The sequence below is a fragment of the Macadamia integrifolia genome, chromosome 6, assembly GCF_013358625.1.
Source record: "Macadamia integrifolia cultivar HAES 741 chromosome 6, SCU_Mint_v3, whole genome shotgun sequence".
Lineage (NCBI taxonomy): Eukaryota > Viridiplantae > Streptophyta > Magnoliopsida > Proteales > Proteaceae > Macadamia > Macadamia integrifolia.
The window spans coordinates 16,508,300-16,528,871 of NC_056562.1; the positions used below are offsets into that span (position 1 = coordinate 16,508,300).

The following is a 20,572-nucleotide window of genomic DNA, read 5'->3' on the forward strand; positions in this document are numbered from 1 at the left end:
AGGATTAAGGTATATAATCCCTATATTTTCCACTTTCTTGACAGTAACATAGTTCAAGAACTGCATAGATTCCTTTTGAGTCATACAGGAAGAATGTCATGGATATTTGTTGGGGTGGTGGATCTAGTTCATCATCATTCTATTCCATTAAATCCCAGATGTTGTAGTTCCTTTTCAATCGCGTTTTGGATCCCTCATGCTTCGGCTTCTTGGGCTGATCCTGCATGACTTGAATTCTTGGATGCCAAGAAGAATCTGTCGCTAAAAATACAAACTGAGGCCCAGCTTCCCTTGAGACTGAATTGAAGCTGCCATCTGAGATGAAGTTGGGGTCGTTCATGGTGGGTAGAAGGGTTTTGAGTCCAGAGTAGTTTGAAGGTGTGGTGGGCCAGATGTTTTGTTGGAGAGGGGAGTAATGTTCAGCTCGCATTCCCCTCTGGAGATTTGGGCCATGGGTAGGTGGGTGTTAGGTTTGAATTTCCTGAAAAAGATTATTCCTCATGATCCAAGTGAATTAGGTAGTGATGGAAGAAGTGTTCATGAAATGGGATTTTCTCAGAGGGTGACACAGAGGGATTGCAGATGAAACTTGAAGGGATTCAGGGGCATCATCTATGTTCTCCAATCAACTATCACCATGCACATAACAGTTGTCAATGCACTAAGAAAAAATTATTACAGACGAAGAAAAAACGTGTCGGATGAAGGACTCCCAGAAAAATAAAATTTAGAACAGCTTCCACTATATCCTCTATTTAATAGGATTACCCTCTAAAACAAAGCCAGTCTGCCAAGCAGGACATTGACTTAAGCAAATCATCATACAACAGCACTGGGAGCCCTTCCACCTTCACTGCTTTGTTTAATTTGTTGACCTTGCACAAGCTGGGATGTATACGTGCATCCTGAAGATGGTCATATTCTCTTCGGTACCTGCTTGTCGAAGATCTCAAAAGAGGACCACCCTGGTTATCATGACGGTGACTCTAAAAGCATGAGTTACGGTTACAGCTGACTACGCAGGGATAAAGTTAAAACCAATTATACACTTTTGGCTTCTGATGTAAGATGCCCCATCTGTTCTGTTAGCTGCTCCATATGCTCACCCTTTCCCCATCCATTCTCCTTTGTTGGTTCTCTCTCCTTGCTAGGACCTTCAGGTGTGACATAGTCAATCTCATCTGTGTCACCAGAGAGTGGGCTTGGAGCCAGAAATTGCTCCCAGAAGACATCATTTATACCTGGAAGTTTAGGTATCCCATCAAGCAAAATATCCATATCAGTGTCTAGTGAGGGTTCTATTGGTATTGTCCCATCAACCTCATTGGACATTGAATCCATGAATGCACCATTCTCAGTCTCAGTCCCAACATAACTCCCACCAGTAAGATCAACAACATTAGTTTCTGCCACCATTCCTGGAATTTGTGTGAACTCGGGCATAACCATGTCCGTCTGCACGATGGGTGTATCTTGCACCACACCCAACACGCTCATATCTGAGAATGGAGCTGTTGTAGTAACCATGTCTTCTGCTAAAGTAGTTGGAGATTGGATATCAGATATGGCAGTTGAGGGACAATTCTCTGGAAAACCCGAGCTGGTAACTGGAAAATACGGATTTCCAGAAGTAAGTGGGACTTCTGAGAGTGTCACCCCTGAGATCCGATTTGAAGTGCTGCCACTGTCTAATACGTTGGGTGGTGAGTATACATCATCAATCAAGAAGCTATCACTATTGCTGTTAGGAGATTCCAGTCTGGGAGAAGCATCAAGCTTCAGAATCTGCCTGAACATTGCTTTTGCTGCCTCATTCATCAGAGGCTGATATTTTACAATCTGTCCATCAGCAGCTGCAGCATGCTCACCTTCTGAGTTATCTTCCTGCTTGGGCAGTCTCCGCTTTTTGTTCACTCCAGCTATTCGCCGGTTGCTCTCATTCTGCTGCTGCACCAACTGGGCTAAGAAGCCAGGGCTCTGCATGGCTTTCGCCAAGAATGACATCATTTGCTGCTGCCGCTGCTCCATTCCCTGAAGGCGTTGCCCCATGGTCTGCAACTGGTGATCAGTTGTCTGTTGCTGCTGCCTCAGCCTAACCAGCTCCTGCATAAGCACATTCTTGTCCCTTTTGAGTCTCTCGACCTCTTCCTCCAGCCCAAACTTCCCCACCTCAACACATGCTCCAACAGAAGAACTCTGTCCCTGAGGCTGTTGCTGTTGGTTATTAACATGGGGCGGCTTTCTCCTATTAATACTCTTCAACAAGTGTTTTTGCCCTCTTAGAAACCCCTCGTTTGCAAATTCCCATCTGTCTGGATCAACCTTCCTAAATCCCTGCTTGAAGAAAATGAAAATAAAATAGCATATCAGCGTTACCAAGGACCAAGAACAGAAACTCCGAATCAACCCTCCTCAACCATAAGCATCCATTAGAAAATATTAAGAATGAAGAATGTTCTTCAGAAACTAATTTCAATTATCAGGCATAGTTAAAGCCATTAATGTAAAAAACGGCATTAATGTGCAGAAAACCATCTCATGGAGAATAATTTTCCCCGTAACCAATAAAAGAAAAAAAGAAAGTTCTTCTCACCATGTTACTAATCATACTGTGACGGTAAATTTCTTGCTAGACCCCTATTACTTATTACTTTTCCTTTTCTTTTCAATGAATTATTGCTATTCATTTCAGTTAAGAAAAGACATCGGCTTCAATTTTAGAATTCAATACAATACTATTACTTGGTACTTCCCCCTTCCTTCCAATAAATTATTGCAATTCATTTTGTTAAGATATGTACCACGCAGGGGCATTATTGTAGACCCTGCGGTATTTGTTTATTTGCCATCGACCACGATAGAAGACTACTGAATCCTATCATGATCTGTTGGATTCTCTTGTTCTTCAATCGTCTCTCTCCTTTTCTCATCTTCTTATCTTCTTCAAAGTTTGTGAGGTCAGTTTCTCCATTGTCACACGTTTCATTTAGGAAAAAGCAAATTACATCTCATACATCAGCTTTCAACTGTATTCTTCTAGATTATGTCCAAGTCCAGCAATTGAATATAACAGCACCCTGACAAATTAAACTAGGAAGAGAACACTAAATATAAGAAAATTTCCTAATGCCAAATTTCATTGACATGGAAAGTACAGATATATCTTTTCCGACAATGACTTAATTTGTCCAGCTCCCCATAACAGAGGAAAATCTCATGTCAACGAAAAAAAAGATGAAAAAATGTTTCCCATGACTGTTCTATTACAAAAGTAGATCAATTGGATTTCACATGGATCCACCAACTAGCGATATTAAGGAGAGCAAAGTGGCAAAACCAACTTCAGAAACAAAGAAATAAATAGGTATATAGAAAGGTAGGGAGAGGTTTTTTTTTTTGCAGAAAGAAAAAGCTCTTCTAGGGTAAAGGAGAAACATGGTTGGGATATTGAAGGAAGGTCAATGAGTTCACAAAAGAGTAAGGTAGGGACAAGAACATGACACATGCTTTCATCTCTCTCTTATCTATCTCTACATGAATACTCTCAAATGGCGCCCAAACTCTGATATGGTAGTATTCCCTTTATTCAAGGCTCAGATTTTTAACAAAATTAGTTGTCCATTATGTCCCCTCAAAAGGATCCCAAGGTCCAATCAAATACTACTTCCTATCTTCCTGGTTTACAATTCTCTTAACAAAATAAGAACACCTCATCCCAAAAGTGAAACCAACAATAAAACCTAGCCAAGCAGCATGGTGTAAAACACCCTACTAGACATCCCCAACAGCCTACCCGACTGACGTGATCCCAAATTCAACAACCCTGATTATGGGTTCATCGTGGGCCCACAATAATGATTACAACAACAACAAAATCAGCCTTATCCCAACTTAATAGGGTCGGTAACATGGATCCATGCAAACAAAGTAAGGAAAACCAAAGTCCACCCAAAAAAATAAAAAAATAGATGAAAGTAAAAGAGGAAAGAGCACAGCCCAGCAAGTCAAGAGAATCTCAACTAAATGGGGTCGGTTGCATGAAACCTTGCCCTCCAATAAGCTCTATCCGAGGTCATACTTGGACAAGACCTAGACTATGCATATCATTTCTCACCACCTCTCCTATGGTCATTTTAGACCTGCCCCTAGCTCTTTTAGCTCCTTCAATCAGAATCAGATCACTCCTCCTTATTGGGGTGTCCACAGGCCTCTACTAAACATGACCATACAGCCTAATACTACTTTCTCGAAGCTTGTCATTGATCATGGCAGCTCCCAAATCAGCTCTTATACGTCCTCATCTCTGCTACACAGCTTGCCAATATGGCACTTCTTAATGCCCAACATTCTGGCCCATAAGAATGATTTAACATCTCAAAATAATGGTTGAGTGCATAGTTTCCTAAGGGGTGCCTTGATCGCCTTCTTGGTGTTGCCTTACATCAAGGCCCCCTCCAATGCCTTCGGTTGCTTACACACCATGACAACTATGGTTGAGAACTAGTTGGGGTCATGAATTTAAGGTTTGGGTCACTTCAAGGGGGAGATCTAACCCCCGAAATATTAGGTCAATCTGAGTTGTGGAAATATAATTCCAGCAAACTCAAAATACCATAAGTACAGAAGGAATGAATAACAAAAGGAGTAGCAGGTAACGAAGGAGATCCAAGGAGAAGGAAAGAAGAACCAGGATGAAGAAGGAGAACTAAAGCTTACCTGAGAAGCGGTTTCAGATAGCAGGGAAGGAGGAAGAAGAGAATCAATGCAGCTCCACAGCCGTGAATTGTAAACCAAACTCAAATTTCATTCAATAATCCGTCCCCTTGATCGTAGGTTACAGGTTTAATGCATATATAATAACTCCTGAAATTAGTTCCAGCAGTAGGATAGAACCAGCCTTGTTGCAGACTTTAGTTCTCACGGTAGGAGAACTAGTTGGGGGCAGAAATCTATGATTTGGGTCACTTCAGGGAGGAGATCTAACCCCTGAAATATTAGGTCAACCTGAGTTGTAAAAATAAAATTCCAACAAACTCATTTCAAACCCAAAATACCAGAAGTACAAAAGGAATAAATAATGTTGAGTTCTAGGGGTATTTTGGACCAGTCAATATCTCTTATGTACTGGTTATGTTCAGTGCAGGGTACAGGGGTATTCCTGTCCCTGTTTAATTGTTGGAATGATATATACATGAAGGGACAAACCTGTGGCAGATTATTCTGGTCTGAGCCACAGGTTAGTTTCCCACACTTTGGGACTGCTTGTGACTCTCGTCTCTCTCCTCTCTTCTCTTTTCTACTTTTCTTCTTCTCTCCTCCTTTCCTTGGTTTGATTACAGGACTGGAATCGTCACATGGCATCAAAGCCTCTGTGATCAAACCTAGGGTTCATCAATTCCGATATGCTGATTTCTCCTTTCCGCTGAACCTCTCTGGTGAGCATCCGCCTACTGCTGCATCTACTATGGATTAAATCACACCCTTTCTCATTGATGGAGAGCTTGTTTTCTATTTGGATTGCGATATATGCTGTTGAACTGAAGATTGAAGACCTTGGGTCAATGCCACCATCCTTCTACCCAAAATCTATTATTTGTATGGTTTTTCCTGGTTCATTGGTATGGTGGGATCAGGTCTGGATACTATTGCTCTATACTAGGATCTTCCATTCTATGGTACTACAAAGATCTGCACACAGGTGATCTGGTTATTCGCTTCTACATCAAAGCCTTGAATTATTGATTTTTTGGTTCATCATGGTTGAGACCAAAACTACTACCCCTACTGCTACTATATCTTCTTCGAACAATGTGAATGTCCAGATTACATCTATCAAGCTCAAAGGAAGTTCGAATTACCTACTTTGGGTTCAATCTGTGAAGGTTTATCTTATGGCCAAAGATAAACTCCAATATACTACCTCTACTCCTCTTGCGTAGTCTGATAAGGGATATAATGAATGGATGAAGGATAATGCATTAATATTGATCTGGTTGTGGAATAGTGTCGCTGCCAATGTCATGTTCTACACTACTGCAAAAGGCGTATGGGATGATCTGAAGGAAACATATCCTCAGAAGAAGAATGACTCGTATATATGACCTTTATGAAAAGTTGTTCCAATTTCGTCAATCTTACAAGTCTCTACCAGAATACTACAGTGCTTTCAGGGGAATGCTTAAAGACCTCAATGTTTTCTAGCCCTTGACTACAGATATTGACAAGCTAAAAGCTCAGCGAGATGAATTCTTTGTTTCTAAACTCCTAGCTGGCTTTAATAATGACTTGAAGGCAGTGAAGGGCCACTTACTTGCTAGGGAAACTATCCCTACATTGAATGATACTTACTCCAGACTTCAGCGTATTACATCTTCTACAAAACCTTATCAATCCATCAAAGACAATTCTGCCTTCCTTGCTAATAGTGGACCTGGCCGAGGTCGTGGGGGAGGCTGTATGTCTGCTGGTCGGGGTTCTAGTGGACAGCAATTTGATCGTTCTTCTCGCTAGTGCTCTTACTGTGGCAAGTCCAATCATACTGTAGAGACTTGTTGGACAAAATATAGCAAGCCAGAGCGGGCAACCCAATTAGTCAATCATGCAGTGTCAGATGATTGTACTGACATGATGTCTACCAATGATACTAAACCACGGACTTCTTCAGGAGATTTTTCTACCAGTCTATGTGATGATATCAATCAATTACTAAGGTCTCTGCAAACTCTTGAGGCATCCTCTAATACATCCAATGTGGTGTCTACATCAGCTGCTACCTTGGCTCATGCAAGTCATCACCCCTCCTTACCACTACTTCTACCCCCTGGATTATTGATTCAGAGGCCTCTGTTCTATGACTGGTAAGTCATCTCTTTTTTAGTCATTTTCTCCTAGTACCACCTCTACATCTATTATTCTAGCAAACAGTGCTTCAACACCTGTTTTAGTTCATGGTACTACCTCCCCTACATCTTCCATTAATCTATCATCTGTGTTACATGTTCCCTAATTTCCATTAAGTCTTCTTCTAGTGACTCAATTAACCAAGTCATTAAATTGCTCAATAATGTTCTTCCCTTCTTACTGTGTTTTTCAGGATCTTCACACGAGGAAGAAGATTAGTGGAGGGCATGAAAAAGATGGTTTATAATCTCTATTGTGGTACTCCTGCTTCTGTTGTTGCTACAGCCGTTGGGGATGTGACTCTGTTCCAATGGCACTGTCATTTAGGTCATTTGTCTTTGTCTAGGTTGAAAATTTTATTTCCTAGTTTTAGGTCTATTCTCAAGTTAGTGTGAAGCCTGTGAGTTGGGAAAGCATTACCGTGTTTCTTTTCCATCTCGCTCAGTGGCTCATAGTTCGTCTTTATTTTATTTAGTACATTCAGATGTTTGGGGCCCTTGTAGAGCCAACAATAGATTTGGATTTCGATATTTTGTGACTTTTGTGAATGACCACTCTCATCTTACATGATTATATCTCTTACAGAATCGATCAGAATTTTTACTTGTGTTTCATAATTTTTATAATGAAATAAAAACTCAATTTGGCATTTCAATTAAGATTTTCCATTCTGATATTGCTTTAGAGTATGTCCAAAATGAGATTTCTAAATTTTGTGTTGCCCATAGGATGATGCACCAAAATAGCTGCTCCTATAGCCCTCAGCAAAATGGGTGGATGAGGCATCTCCTAGAGGTAGCACAGGCAATTATATTGCACATGCATGTTCCGAATAATTTTTTGTGTGATAGGGTTTTAACTACATATCATTCAATTAATCGCATACCATCCTCTGTTCTTTCCGATCAGTCTCTTATTTCCATTGTTTTCCTAACTTACCAAGTTTTTCAGTTTCGTCCGTGATTTTGGTTGTGTCTGTTTTTGTTGTAATAATGGGTTTTATGGATTTTAAGGAAAGTGTCAGTTACCAAACGGACCCTAAGGGGTTTAATGGTCTTTGTAATTCTCTAAAACCTTCTCTCCATTGTTATAAATAAAGAGGGTTGGTGTCATATTAGACACAAGCTATTACCCCATTCAACATGGTATCAGAGCCTTAGGATCCGAAACCCTAAGGGCTCTCCCTCTTCATCTCTTTGCCTCTTTCTCATTTCTCTCTCCACCGACGATGCCACTGTAGTAACTCAGAGATGAGAGGTGACTTAAAAGATGTCTGAAGAGCCTGACCAGAGACCAATGCCGAGTCATCATCAAGCAGATACAGACCACTACGTAACCTACCAAAGCCAATCAATGCCCCTATCACCAGATCCTTCGAAGCGACAATGGTCGAAAATACTTTGAAGGGTCCTTTCAAGCTTACCTTTCCGATAATGGGATGATTCATCAGATTAGTTGTGTGGATACTCCAACTCAGAATGGGGTTGCTGAGCGGAAGAATCGCCACCTTTGTGAGGTAGCACGCTCTCTTATGTTTGAGATGCATGTTCCTCCCCAGTACTGAAGCGACGCAATTCTCACTGCTGCCTTTCTTATCAACCGAATGCCTTCTCGAGTCCATGCCTTCCGCTCCCCTCTTGATCTTCTCCAAGGTTCCGCTGCTTTTCCTATTCCTCCTAAGGCATTCAATAGTGTTTGTTATGCTCGCGATCATCATCCTCATAGAAATTTTGATCCTCATGGTCTACGATGCATTTTTCTAGGGTATGCTCCTACTCAGAAAGGCTATCTGTGTTTTCATCCTCCTACTCGGCGTTGGTTTGTGACTATGGATGCTGTCTTTCACGAATCTGCGTCATACTACACTGCGACACCTCTTCAAGGGGAGTCACCTTCCATTATGGAAGAAGTGCCGTCGTCTTTTGAAATTGTTATCTCTGCTAGTATCCTGTTTCAGGGGGAGAGTGACACTCCTACTTCTCCTACTGCGCCTCGGCCAGAGATATGTGTGTGTAGTCGCAGAGAGCAGACTCAGACCACTACACATCCAACATCTACCCTACCATGCCAGTCATCTCCTCTCGAGCCTGATCTTGTCCCCTTGGACCTTAGTAACTCTCCTTCTCCTTCTGTTGATCAGCCTCTTGAGTTGCCTATTGCTGTTCGTAAAAGCATTAAGTCTTGTACTTTACATCCTATTGCTAAAATTGTTTCTTATGACTCACTCTCTCCATCCTACTATAGTTTTGTGTCTTCACTTTTCTCTGTGTCCATTCCTCATACCTGGCAAGAAGCGAGTGCAAACTCACAATGGCAAGCAGCTATGGTTGAAGAGATGCAGGCTCTAAAGAAGAATGACATATGAGATATAGTGTGTCTTCCCTCACAAAAGAAGACAGTTGGGTGCAAATGGGTCTACAGTATAACAGAAGGTTAATGGACAGTGGATCTGTACAAGGCCAGACTTGTTGCCAAAGGCTTCACACAGACTTATGGGATTGACTACCAGGAAACTTTTGCTCCAGTTGGTAAGATGAACACAATATCTTAGCTTGTGCCGCCAACTTAGATTGGGATTTCCAACAATTAGATGTGAAGAATGTCTTCCTTAATGGGGAACTTGAGGAGGAGGTGTATATAGACATTCCTCCTGGGTTCACTTGCTCCAAAACCCAAGGGAAGGTATGCAAGCTGACGTGTGCTCTGTATGGGCTGAAGCAATCACCTCGTGCTTGGTTCGGACATATTCATAAGGATATGGTTGCTACAGGTTACTCTTAAAACAATGCCGACCACACACTGTTCATCAAGAGATCTGGTGGGAAGATTGCTATCCTAATAGTCTATGTAGATGATATTGTTATTCAGGTGATGATCTGGCAGAAATCTCTTGCCTTAAAAGATACTTGAGTGAGAAATTCGAGATCAAAGACCTAGGACAACTTCGTTACTTCCTCGGCATTAAAGTTGCCAAGTCTTTTTATGGGATCTACTTTTCTCAGCGAAAGTATGGGCTTGATCTTCTCTCTAAGACGGGCATATTGGGGTGTAAGCCGGCACACTCCTATTGAAGCTAATGGTCACCTGAGTAGCAAGGAAAGTGATCCGATAGATGAGGGGAGATATTAGAGATTAGTGGGGCAATTGATCTATCTCTCATACACACCTTGACATAGCATTTGTGATGCAGATTAATTACCAAAATAAGCTTATTTTATTAGGAATAAGCCTGGGGTTGGGTTCCATACATGTTAGGCTTTTGATCCCATGTGTTTTGAGTGTAATAGACCACTTTTATGGGTCTAAAAAGGGGGCTCTAAGATTGAGTACGGGATTACTAGTTAGTTTCCATTTTCATTAGTTTCCTTTCTAGTTGGGCTTGATTTGAGTTATATTTGTTTCCTTAGGAGTCAAGTTATTAATTGAGTCAAGTCTTTAGTAGCTAAAAAAAAATTAATGGTTGTTGCTATTGTCTTCTACATGGAGATTTGTCTTGTGTTTGATCAAGGCTGATGAAATTGGTGTTTGATCCAATTGACTCTCAGCGGTGTGAAGCACAAGAGGTTCCCTTCTAGTTATCTCCCTCTTTTCTTCCATACTCAAGGTGTTCCAGATCTGATCTACTGTTACAGGTATCTAATTAATTTCTTTTCTCAATTCTGTCCAGAAAATTGCAAATTCTGTTAGCAAGTTTCAGAACCTGCGTAGACCTAATTCATCATTCCATTAGTCCCCTAATTATCTGCTTCTATTCTGATTTCTGACACCCTATAATCTGAGATTGATATTCTTAATCTCAGATCTGATCTCATCCTTGTTATTAATCTGTTTTGAACTATTCTGATATTTGATCTAATGTTCTCCAAGAGTATCCTACAACATTGGGACTAGGTTAACTTGTCAATCCTAGTTCTACATTAATTTGCCGTCAGCCTGGTTAGTCAGTACATGCATGATCCCTACTCGACTCACATGGAAGTTGTGTTAAGTATCCTCCAGTACTTGAAATCCGCCTCCAAGACGTGGCATCCTTTTTTCTCCTCATGATCACCTTAGGGTGGAGGCCTTCACAGATGTGGATTGGACAGGTTCCCCTGATGACCGTAAGTCTACTACTGGTTATTGCACCTTTGTTGGTGGTAACCTTGTTACATGGTGTAGCAAGAAGCAAGCCGTGGTTGCCCGTTCAAGTGCTGAAGCAGCGTCAGCCTAGTTAGTCAGTACATGCATGATCCCTACTCGACTCACATGGAAGTTGTGTTAAGTATCCTCCAGTACTTGAAATCCGCCCCCAAGACGTGGCATCCTTTTTTCTCCTCATGATCACCGTAGGGTGGAGGCCTTCACAGATGTGGATTGGACAAGTTCCCCTGATGACCGTAGGTCTACTACAGGTTATTGCACCTTTGTTGGTGGTAACCTTGTTACATGACGTAGCAAGAAGCAAGCCGTGGTTGCCCATTCAAGTGCTGAAGCAGAGTTTTATGCTATGGCACATGGCATTTGTGAGCTCCTATAACTTCATGGTCTTCTCACTGATTTGGTTGTTCCTACTACCCTTCCTATTAAGCTCTTTTGTGATAGCAAATCTGCCATTAGCATTGCTCACAACCCTATCCAACATAATCGAACCAAGCATGTGAAGATCGATCGATACTTCATCAAAGAGAAGTTGGATATGGGCGTTATCACTATGCCTTTTGTTCTCAGTAATGAACAACTGGCTGATGTATTTACTAAAGGTCTTAGTAGTAAAATGTTTCATCCTATTATCTACAAGTTGGGCATATGTGATATCTATGCACCAACTTGAGGGGGAGTGTTGTAATAATGGGTTTTATGAGTTTTAGGGAAAGTTTCAGTTACCAAACGGACCATAAGGGGTTTAATAGTCTTTGCAATTCTCCAGAACCTTCTCTCCATTGTTATAACTAAAGAGAGTTGGTGTCATATTAGACATAAGTTATTACCCCATTCAATAGTTTTGTTCACAACATGCATTCTCAATCAAATAAGTTATCTCGTAGGTCCACTAAATGCATTTTTTTTTTATTCCCATACTCAGAAAGGGTACAAGTGCTATAACCCAATTGCTCACTGAAACCTTGTTAGTGTTGATGTGTCTTTTTTTTAAGGCACACCATTTTTTCTTCCCAGGCATCTCAGTCAAGGGCCAATAGTTCCTCCTATTCCTACTCTCATTCCATTACCTGACGTCCCTAGTGCAATGTCACACCTCCTCTACAAGATTATCAGCGCCAAAAGAAGCTTGGATAACCCAGTGTCGATACTATTACTCCAGATAATTCGCTCCCTCTACTGCCGTCTTCCTCCGGTGAAGGTCCTATCCCATCTGTCCCTGATGACTTACCAATCACTCATCGTAAAGGCACACGCACATGCACTCAAAAATCTATGGTTGTGTATCCAATTGATAACATTGTTTCCTTGTCTCATCTTCCATTGTCTATCCATGGTCTTGCATTGTCCGTTCTGTTCATACCATATCAAAAGCTCATGCTGACGCTCTTCATATCTATGGACTTAAACAGTCCCCTAAGAAATCATTTGAAAAATTTAGTGCTACCGGTGAATTGTGGTTTTTCTCAATGCTATTCTGACCACTTTGTCTTCGTCCGTTGCAGAAGTAATAAGTTGGTTGCCTTAGTGGTTTATGTGGATGATATTATCCTCACTAGTAACGATGAGGCCAGTATTTCTAAAGTTAAAAACTATTTACAGCAGCATTTTTAGACCAAAGCCCTAAGTCAGCTTCACTATTTTCTCAGGAAAGAATTTATCAGATGCAAGACGGGGATCAGCTTACCTCAGATAAAGTATGTGTTGGATCTTCAATCTGATACTAGTATGCTTGCATCCAGGCCTGTAGATGTCTCTATGGATCCTCACAAAAAATTTGGTATTAATGATGGTAAACTTCTCCAAGATGTGCATCAGTACAGGGTTTGGTTGGCAAGTTGATATATCTCACGGTTACACAACCTGACATTTCTTATGATGTTGGAGTTCTTAGTCAGTTCATGCAGCCTCCTCAGAAAGCACATTGGGATGTGCTTTTCGTGTTCTTCGGTATTTGAAGGGTGCTCCTGGTAAAAGGCTGATCTATCATCGTAATCGGCATATTGAGCTGGTTGCCTACTCCAATGTTGAATGCTGATTGGGCTGGCTCAGCTAGTGGTCGTAGGTCCACTACAGGTATTATACCTTTGTTAGAGGTAATCTAGTTACATGAAGTAAGAAGCAAACTACCATTGCCAAGTCTAGTGCTGAAGCAGAATACAGAGCTATGGCTCACACCACCGCTGAGTTGATATGGTTACAATCGTTACTTTTGGAGTTGTGTTTTCCCGTAACTAAACCTATGAAGATGTACTATGACAACCAAGCAGCTGTGTATATTGCCAGTATTCTTGTCTTCCAGAAGAGGACCAAACATATTGAAGTGGATTGTCCCTTCATTCGTGATGCAGTTCTAAAGAAATTAGTTTAAGACACCATTTGTTCCTTCCATAGATCAGTTGGTTTATATGTTTACTAAATCTCTGTTTGCTCCTAGTTTTCACAGTGGTTGTACCAAACTGAGCATGGGTGATGTGTATGCTCCAGCTTGAGGGGGAGCGTTGAGTTTTAGGGGTACTTTGGTCCAGCCGATATCTCTTATGTACTGGTTATGTTTAGCACAGGGTACCAGGGTATTCATGTCCTTGTTTAATTGTTGGAATAATATAAATAGGGTGATTTACATCAACCTCTCCTGTCGTTTGTCGAAATTACATAATCCCCCCTGAAAATCAGAAAATTACATTTAAACCCAAAAAAGTTGACACCGTTAGCATCTTTGTAGGGTCATTCTGCTAACTGAATAGAATTTTACTGAAAATCCCACTTTTCCCTTTTGTGTTCAGCAACAAAGGCGAGAGACGCGAGACCAAGAGAAAGAGAGAAGGGTCTGTCTCGTCGAAGTTGGAAGGAAGGGAAAGAATCAAGTAGCAGCACGGTTCCGGTTGGACAATGCGATGAGAGACCTGGTTGCAGGGGGGCAACTTGCGCCGTTCCGAGCTCTCTCTCTTCTTCAAATCCTCTTGTTGCTCTTACGAACACCTTGCTGGGTCCCTCTTCAAATCCAAAGGTAGGAAAGAAGAGATAAGTCTCTCAAGCGATTGTACCTCTCCTACAAAGTCTCTGCAGGCGAAGTCTCCATTGTTTCGGAATGGAATCCGATGGCACCGTCATCGGCTTCTTCGTCTTCATTTACAGAGTTTGTTGACATGCCTTCTCATCCACCACCATCGATGAACGCCACACCTAGATCTGATTCCACGAATCGCCGCCGTGAATCTCCTGTCAATCTTAGCAGTAGCAATAGCCACAATTTCAATGGCGGGCTTCGCACCACCAGTTATAATAACTTCCCTTGAGCATGGCAACAATGGAGGCTGACGAATATCGGATAGGTCCGATGTCAGTCCCATCGTACAGCCGGAACTTAAGCTCAACCAAGTCCTCCTCTGGCATTACTACTTTCCTTTTTACAAGAAGAGAACCAGTACCTTTACCCCTTTTTCAGTTCCAGGAGGGGAATGTTTAAATTAGGAAATCGGGATCGGTTCTTGTTAAGTAGGAGAGCTTCAAGGCTAGTTGACTTGTGAAGGCGACCGTTCGATGGGATTGAGAGACGGGAGAGAACAAAAAAATGTGCAGAAAGAGTCTTGGCGGGTTACCGTGTAGGGGCATTTCAGTGCCCGCCGTCACTGACTTTTTTCTTTTTTTTCTCAAATCGGTCATGGTATCGGCTGAAAAACCCGCCGGAATATCCTCTCCTCCTCCCCCATCGTAGTTCTCCACTGTCGTCCTCTTTGGACTTGATGGTTTGGGTATAAGAGAGAAGGGTTAGGGGCAATTTCGTCAGTAAAAATGCAAAACAAACACTTCACTGACGGTTTCAACTTTGTGGGTTTAAATGTAACTTTTTGATTTTCAGGGGGGATTATGTAATTTTGACAAACGACGGGGGAGGTTGATGTAAAAAAATCCATATATATATATGACTAACCTGAGGCAGACTATTCTGGTCTAAGCCGCAGGATAGTTTCCACACTTCAGGACTGCTTGTGACTCACGCCTCTCTCCTCTCTTCTCTTTTCTTTTCTTCTTCTTCTCTCCTTCTTTCCTTGGTTTGATTACAGGATTCTGGAATCGTAACAAGTAACAAAAGGAGTAGCAGGTAAGGAAGGAGATCCACGGAGAAGGAAGGAGGAAGAAGGAGATCTAAAGCTTACTTGAGGGCGGTTTCAGATTGCAGGGAAGGAGGAAGAAGAGAATCAATGCAGCTCCACAGCAGTGAAAGGTAAACCGAGCTCAAATTTCATTCAATCATCTGTCCCCTTGATCGTAGGTTACAGGTTTAATGCAAATATATAAACTATAAAGAAGAAAGGACTCCTAATCATATCTTGAAACTGGAAACAAATTTAACTCAAACCCCAGCTCCATCCTACGACTCCATCAGCGTAAATGAAATAAATGAACGGAAATTAAAAAAAATTAAAAATAAAGCAACCCCTAATTAAGCCAGCGTGCAACTGCATAACCAACCCTTGGGACATTCTAGTGGGACCCCACAGATGAAAAAGTATCTGTTGGTCTCACCTTCATGGCCATGCAATCAGTTGTATTGATGCTCCCGAATAAGAAAAGTAGGGATAAAAAAGGTCTAACCCTTTTTCTTAGCGAAAGAGGATACATATATTCAACACCTTATAGATGGGGTAAGGCTGAGTTGAGTTGAGTTTAGTTTATATTCAGATTGAAGGAAGAAGTTAGAGGAGCACTCCTCAAAGAAGAAATTTACTAGATCCTATTTCTTTGGTGTTGAGATGTTGGGAGTTAATATACCCTTTGGCCATCTCTACTCGATGCCTATAGGTTTTGGGTTGGACCCCAAGTGGTATTTCATCCTTCCCAATTTGTTTAACATGTGGCATTAAACCGAGGACACAAAATTAATTAAGAGAAAATAAGGAAGATATTTGGAATATCCTTGAAACTAACTAATAAATATTGAATCTGATGTAAATGATACAGAAGTAACCCATCCCAGTCCCCTTTCCACCAACATTTCAGGATTCTAGACAAACAAGAGAATCCATTCAGTCTTTGTAGTGCAGATAGCTATGAATGTTAAGTGCAGAAGTGGTATGGAATCTTATTGACTCTCGTCACTACTTCAACAGTGAAAACAATGTGCCAGAAATTTAACATTGCATGCTTTTTATTTTTCCCACTTACCATCTGCATTCTTTTAAGTTCATTTGTCGCAGAATTACTAGCACTATTCGTCCACTTATTTGAAATGAACATCAAATAAGTTCCAAGAATATCCACCAAAAAGTACAACAACTAGGCTCTGGATACACCAAAATCACCCCAAGTCTCTGTTTCAGAGGGTTAACAAAAAAGTAAACCCTTAAAATGCATTTTGGCACAAACATTGGTCCCACATCTTTCTACCAAATATCCCATCTAATATCACATTTCAAATCTCCACTACCTTCAGCACAACATTATCTAGCCAAGGCCAACATCAATTGACTACCCTTAAATACCGCTGAACAACAAACAATCTCCAAGTAAAATACAAAATGTAGCAATTACCTAATCCTTCCATCACCAATCAACCAATTTTGAACAGAATTTTGGGGCCCAAACTTGGGGGGAAAAGGGGGCAAGTATAGCCATTGACCATAGAGGGGTTTGAAATGAGCTAAAGATAATCCTACTTCTCGAGATCCATCCATATCATCCCACTGCAGGGTTATACTAAATTAGGTAAAGACATCAACTAATAAAAAGGAAACAATCAAAAGGTCACCAAATAAACTCTGAAAATCAAATGCATCAACATCCCAATTAATCCAATTTCCAATCAGCAAAAGAACTTGAATTAATTTCAAGATTTCAAACATCAGAAAGATACGTTAGGGAGGGGGAGACATGGAACATCACAAATATGCAAGTTTTCAAAGAAAGAGTCCCATCATACTTTTTTTTCTCACTCAAATATTCATATTACCTGGACTCAAATGTGGGTTAGAGATAAAACTCCAGAAAGCAGACATTAAAAATAATGGAAGAACACTACAAAGGAACTTACTTCCAAAACAAACAATTCATTAACGTTGCTCTGCCAGACAATAATACTATCAAAGCCTAATCCCAAACTTCAATTTGTGACATACTGAATGAACACCCTTTTTTTTTTTTGGATAATTAAATAAATTAATAACCAAAGGAGAGAAAGAATATACAAGGGGGAAAGAAGGGGGGGAGAGACTTCAACTAAAATGGAGAAGCCAGCCACAGGGGCAAAGAACAACAGCAAAGAGCGAGGCAAAAGCCAACGCTCAAGCTAAAAGGACCAAGGGATACAACAAAAAAGGGGGGGAATCAAGAAGTGGAGATGGTGCCGGTAGGGAGGTTCCAGGAGGCAATAATGTGTCTATTCCTAAGGGAATTGGAGACGGGCCTAAGATGAAAGGAGCGGATTTTGGAGGAAACATCAAAGAAGATGGCAACCCAAATCTTGTCCAGGGAACGGGATTGGGATGACCATCTTCGAATGTTTTGTTCCATCCAAAGGTGGTTAATGGTGGTAGAGATGGCAAGCTTGCCAATGGCATCACAAATGGTGGTGCCCGCAAAGGTCATATCAACCCAGATAGATTCCCTATCCAAAAGGAGGATGGGTCTTCGAGAAGGCCAGCATCTGGAGAGGACTTTCTTCCAGACAGAGTAAGAGAAGGGGCAGGAAAAGAAGACGTGGGGAGAGTCCTCAAGGGCATGGAAGCAGAGGCATGGGGGGACTTTCTTCAAATGAACACCATTAATATTTTTTTTAAAAAAAAATCTGAATATTTACTTCCTTTATTAAATACAAATCAAATAGACATCTAATCTTTCATAAAATACAAATAATATCAAGGCCTAATCCCATGACAATCAAACTGAATTTAGGTCATAACTAAAGATGGTAACCAAATGGTTTAATATTGCCCATATATTTAGGCAACCGGATTAGGCCTTCAATGGTTTTAATATTTTTATAGAAAAAAGTATGAAGGGAAAAAGAAAAAAGAAAACGATGAGAATGAATGGATCATGTCAGAGACATAATGCATTATTGGGTCCTGCAAGGTTTCTGCGCCCAGCCAATATGGTGCATCTACTGCAAGTCTATGGCCTGACACATATGGCACTCCGAAACCAAAACAAAAACCTGATATTACTGTCATAATAAACAGTTCTTGACTCTCAAACACAAACATAGTATGGCAGAAGGTAGTTTTTCTTGTCACAGACAGCTCCTAAAGGCATCCAAATGTGCCTCAACATGTAAGCAACCTAAAAGGCTAAAACGGATTTTTTTTTTTGGGTGGGGGGTGCCGGTTGGGATGAAGGGGATTGAGGGAGGCTGCAGTTAGGACTCAAACCCAAATTGTCGTGCTGGCAGCCCAAGTTTTACTATCAGAAGGTCCTTCCGGGCAGGGGGGAGGCTGCACTTCTTGGAATATAATTTTCCACTGTTTATCACGCAAAAGATACTATCTCAAACACATTCTAATATTGCAACCACATAGGGGAAAAGAAAAGGCTTCAACTTGTCCAATAGGCAATTCTCTAGGCATTTAGGACTGCTTGGAAGCTACTAACAGCAAAGAAAAGACCACAATGAGGTGACTACACACCGTGTACTTCCATATCTATCAAGTTCCAACCAAAGCCCCATCAAATGGTTCCTTTTTTCATTCAAGTTCATAACCAAACACAGCCAAAGAAAATAACAACCACTAGAACAGTAATCTTACATCTAAATTGCCAAAACTGACAAGCAGACCGAGCTGCAAGGCTTTGAGCAGTTCCTCAGTCACCATAAAGGTCAAATCACATCGAATCAATAATAAGGAGAAAAGAAAGAGAAAATGAGAACTTCCCTATAGGCATGCAAACTATCAGCACAAATTGATCTGAGCTGCAGCCATGACGACATTTTCTAGTACACTATCAGAGTTGATTAAAGGACTTTTTGAAACAAACTGTACAGATTTAATAAGCGACCAGAATTAGAAACTAGCAGGAAAATTAGACACCAAAGTGAAGTAGTGCTGTCCCAGGACTCAAGGGTATGCAAGGGACTGCCATCAATATGTGGAATCGATGGTGTATATTGGACACTAGTTCAATACTAGATTATGGCCTGGACTTGAAAACAGAAAACTCGGCAACAGTAAGAAAACAGAATAATACTAAAGAGATCAAATTGATGAGCAAACAGTATGCACATGAAAGAAGAAACAGAACCCAAACTTGGGAAAGAGGGAGAAGAAGATTATAGAAAAGGAAGAGAGAAAATGACTAGGCCTTCCACCTAGAACTTGACCAAGCATCCCACCAGTCCTCTTGGCATCCCACCAAGGTTGCTATTGCTTCTCACAAGAGCATTATGCAACTCACAGAAAATAACAAGCATAGAACTATGGTTTGTCAAAATTGTTGGGGTAGTATCCCCACTCCTTTATTTATAACTTTGCAACATAACAAGAACATAGTTAACTCTTCATGCACAATCAAGAGAGTTCTGACTTAAATCACTAAGACTTGGGCTTATAGAATTGGCCAATTACAATAGAGAACTCAAAAAGTATGGTTGCTCCATTGTGACCTAGTGGCCAAAGGTTCGAGTCGGGAAACAATCTCTCCGCAAAGAGGGGTTAAGGCCAGTAAGGCTGCTTACGTTATGACCTTCCCCATACCCCGCAGTGGTAGGAGCCTCGTGCACTGGGTACACCTCTTTTTTTTCTTTTTTTTTTAACAATAGCAAACTCATAAATAATAAACCCACAGCCCATATAACCCATTGGGCTCTCAAAATTATGTCCGACTTGACCAAAGAAAGTGAACCAACCAAGGCAGCATGTCTATCTTCTCTTCTTGCTGATATTCTGCATAATCCAAAGAGAAGTCTAGTGATCTAGTAAGCTCAACCACATAAAGAAAAAGTATATTCTGAAATGCAAAACGCAATCATTACTTCCAAAAGAATCTACCAAAAAAAGATAACTTCTTCAAAAATAAAAATAAAAGAAGGAACTTTGGAAAGTAGAATGTCAATAGTCAGATAGCATCCATCAAATACATTTGATCTGGCAATCCCACTCAGTTCCAAAATCCCAGGGACACTAAGTCAAAGCATCAATTACCAGGTTATACCATGTTAAGGATACTGTAATCTAAACTATATCTAGCAACCACTTAACAAAACCAACAAAATTCAATAAATTTTCCTCCTCATTTTATTTTTATAGGGAATGGTAATGAGTACATCACTCAAGAACTCAACACTCCTCAGAGGAGACACAGACACATGCAGCCACATGTCACTTTGTTATGGCTGAATGACAAGTATTATGTGCAGTTCTTTTAATATTATGTTGTACTTTTATTTAGGGAAAGACTATTATCTTCCTTTGTTGTGTTGTTGTTATTATATTGTAGTTATATGGACAGTTATTTAAGAAATAAATCTTTAGAGGTTTAATATGTAACTCTATGGGTAGTTATTCAGGATTTTTTTTTTTTTTTTTTTTTTTTTTTT

General features: G+C 40.7%; 1 protein-coding gene across 1 annotated transcript in view; it reads right to left on the reverse strand.

Annotated features, from left to right (window-relative positions):
* Nucleotides 1-615: 615 nt before the first annotated feature.
* The window catches only part of LOC122081218 (heat stress transcription factor A-1-like), a 22,519-nt gene continuing 2,562 nt past the window's right edge, over nt 616-20,572 (reverse strand). Inside the window, exon 2 of the mRNA XM_042648240.1 lies at nt 616-2,334. Coding sequence (XP_042504174.1) covers nt 1,042-2,334 — 1,293 coding nt within the window. The 3' untranslated portion in view covers nt 616-1,041. The remainder of the gene's footprint in view (nt 2,335-20,572) is intronic.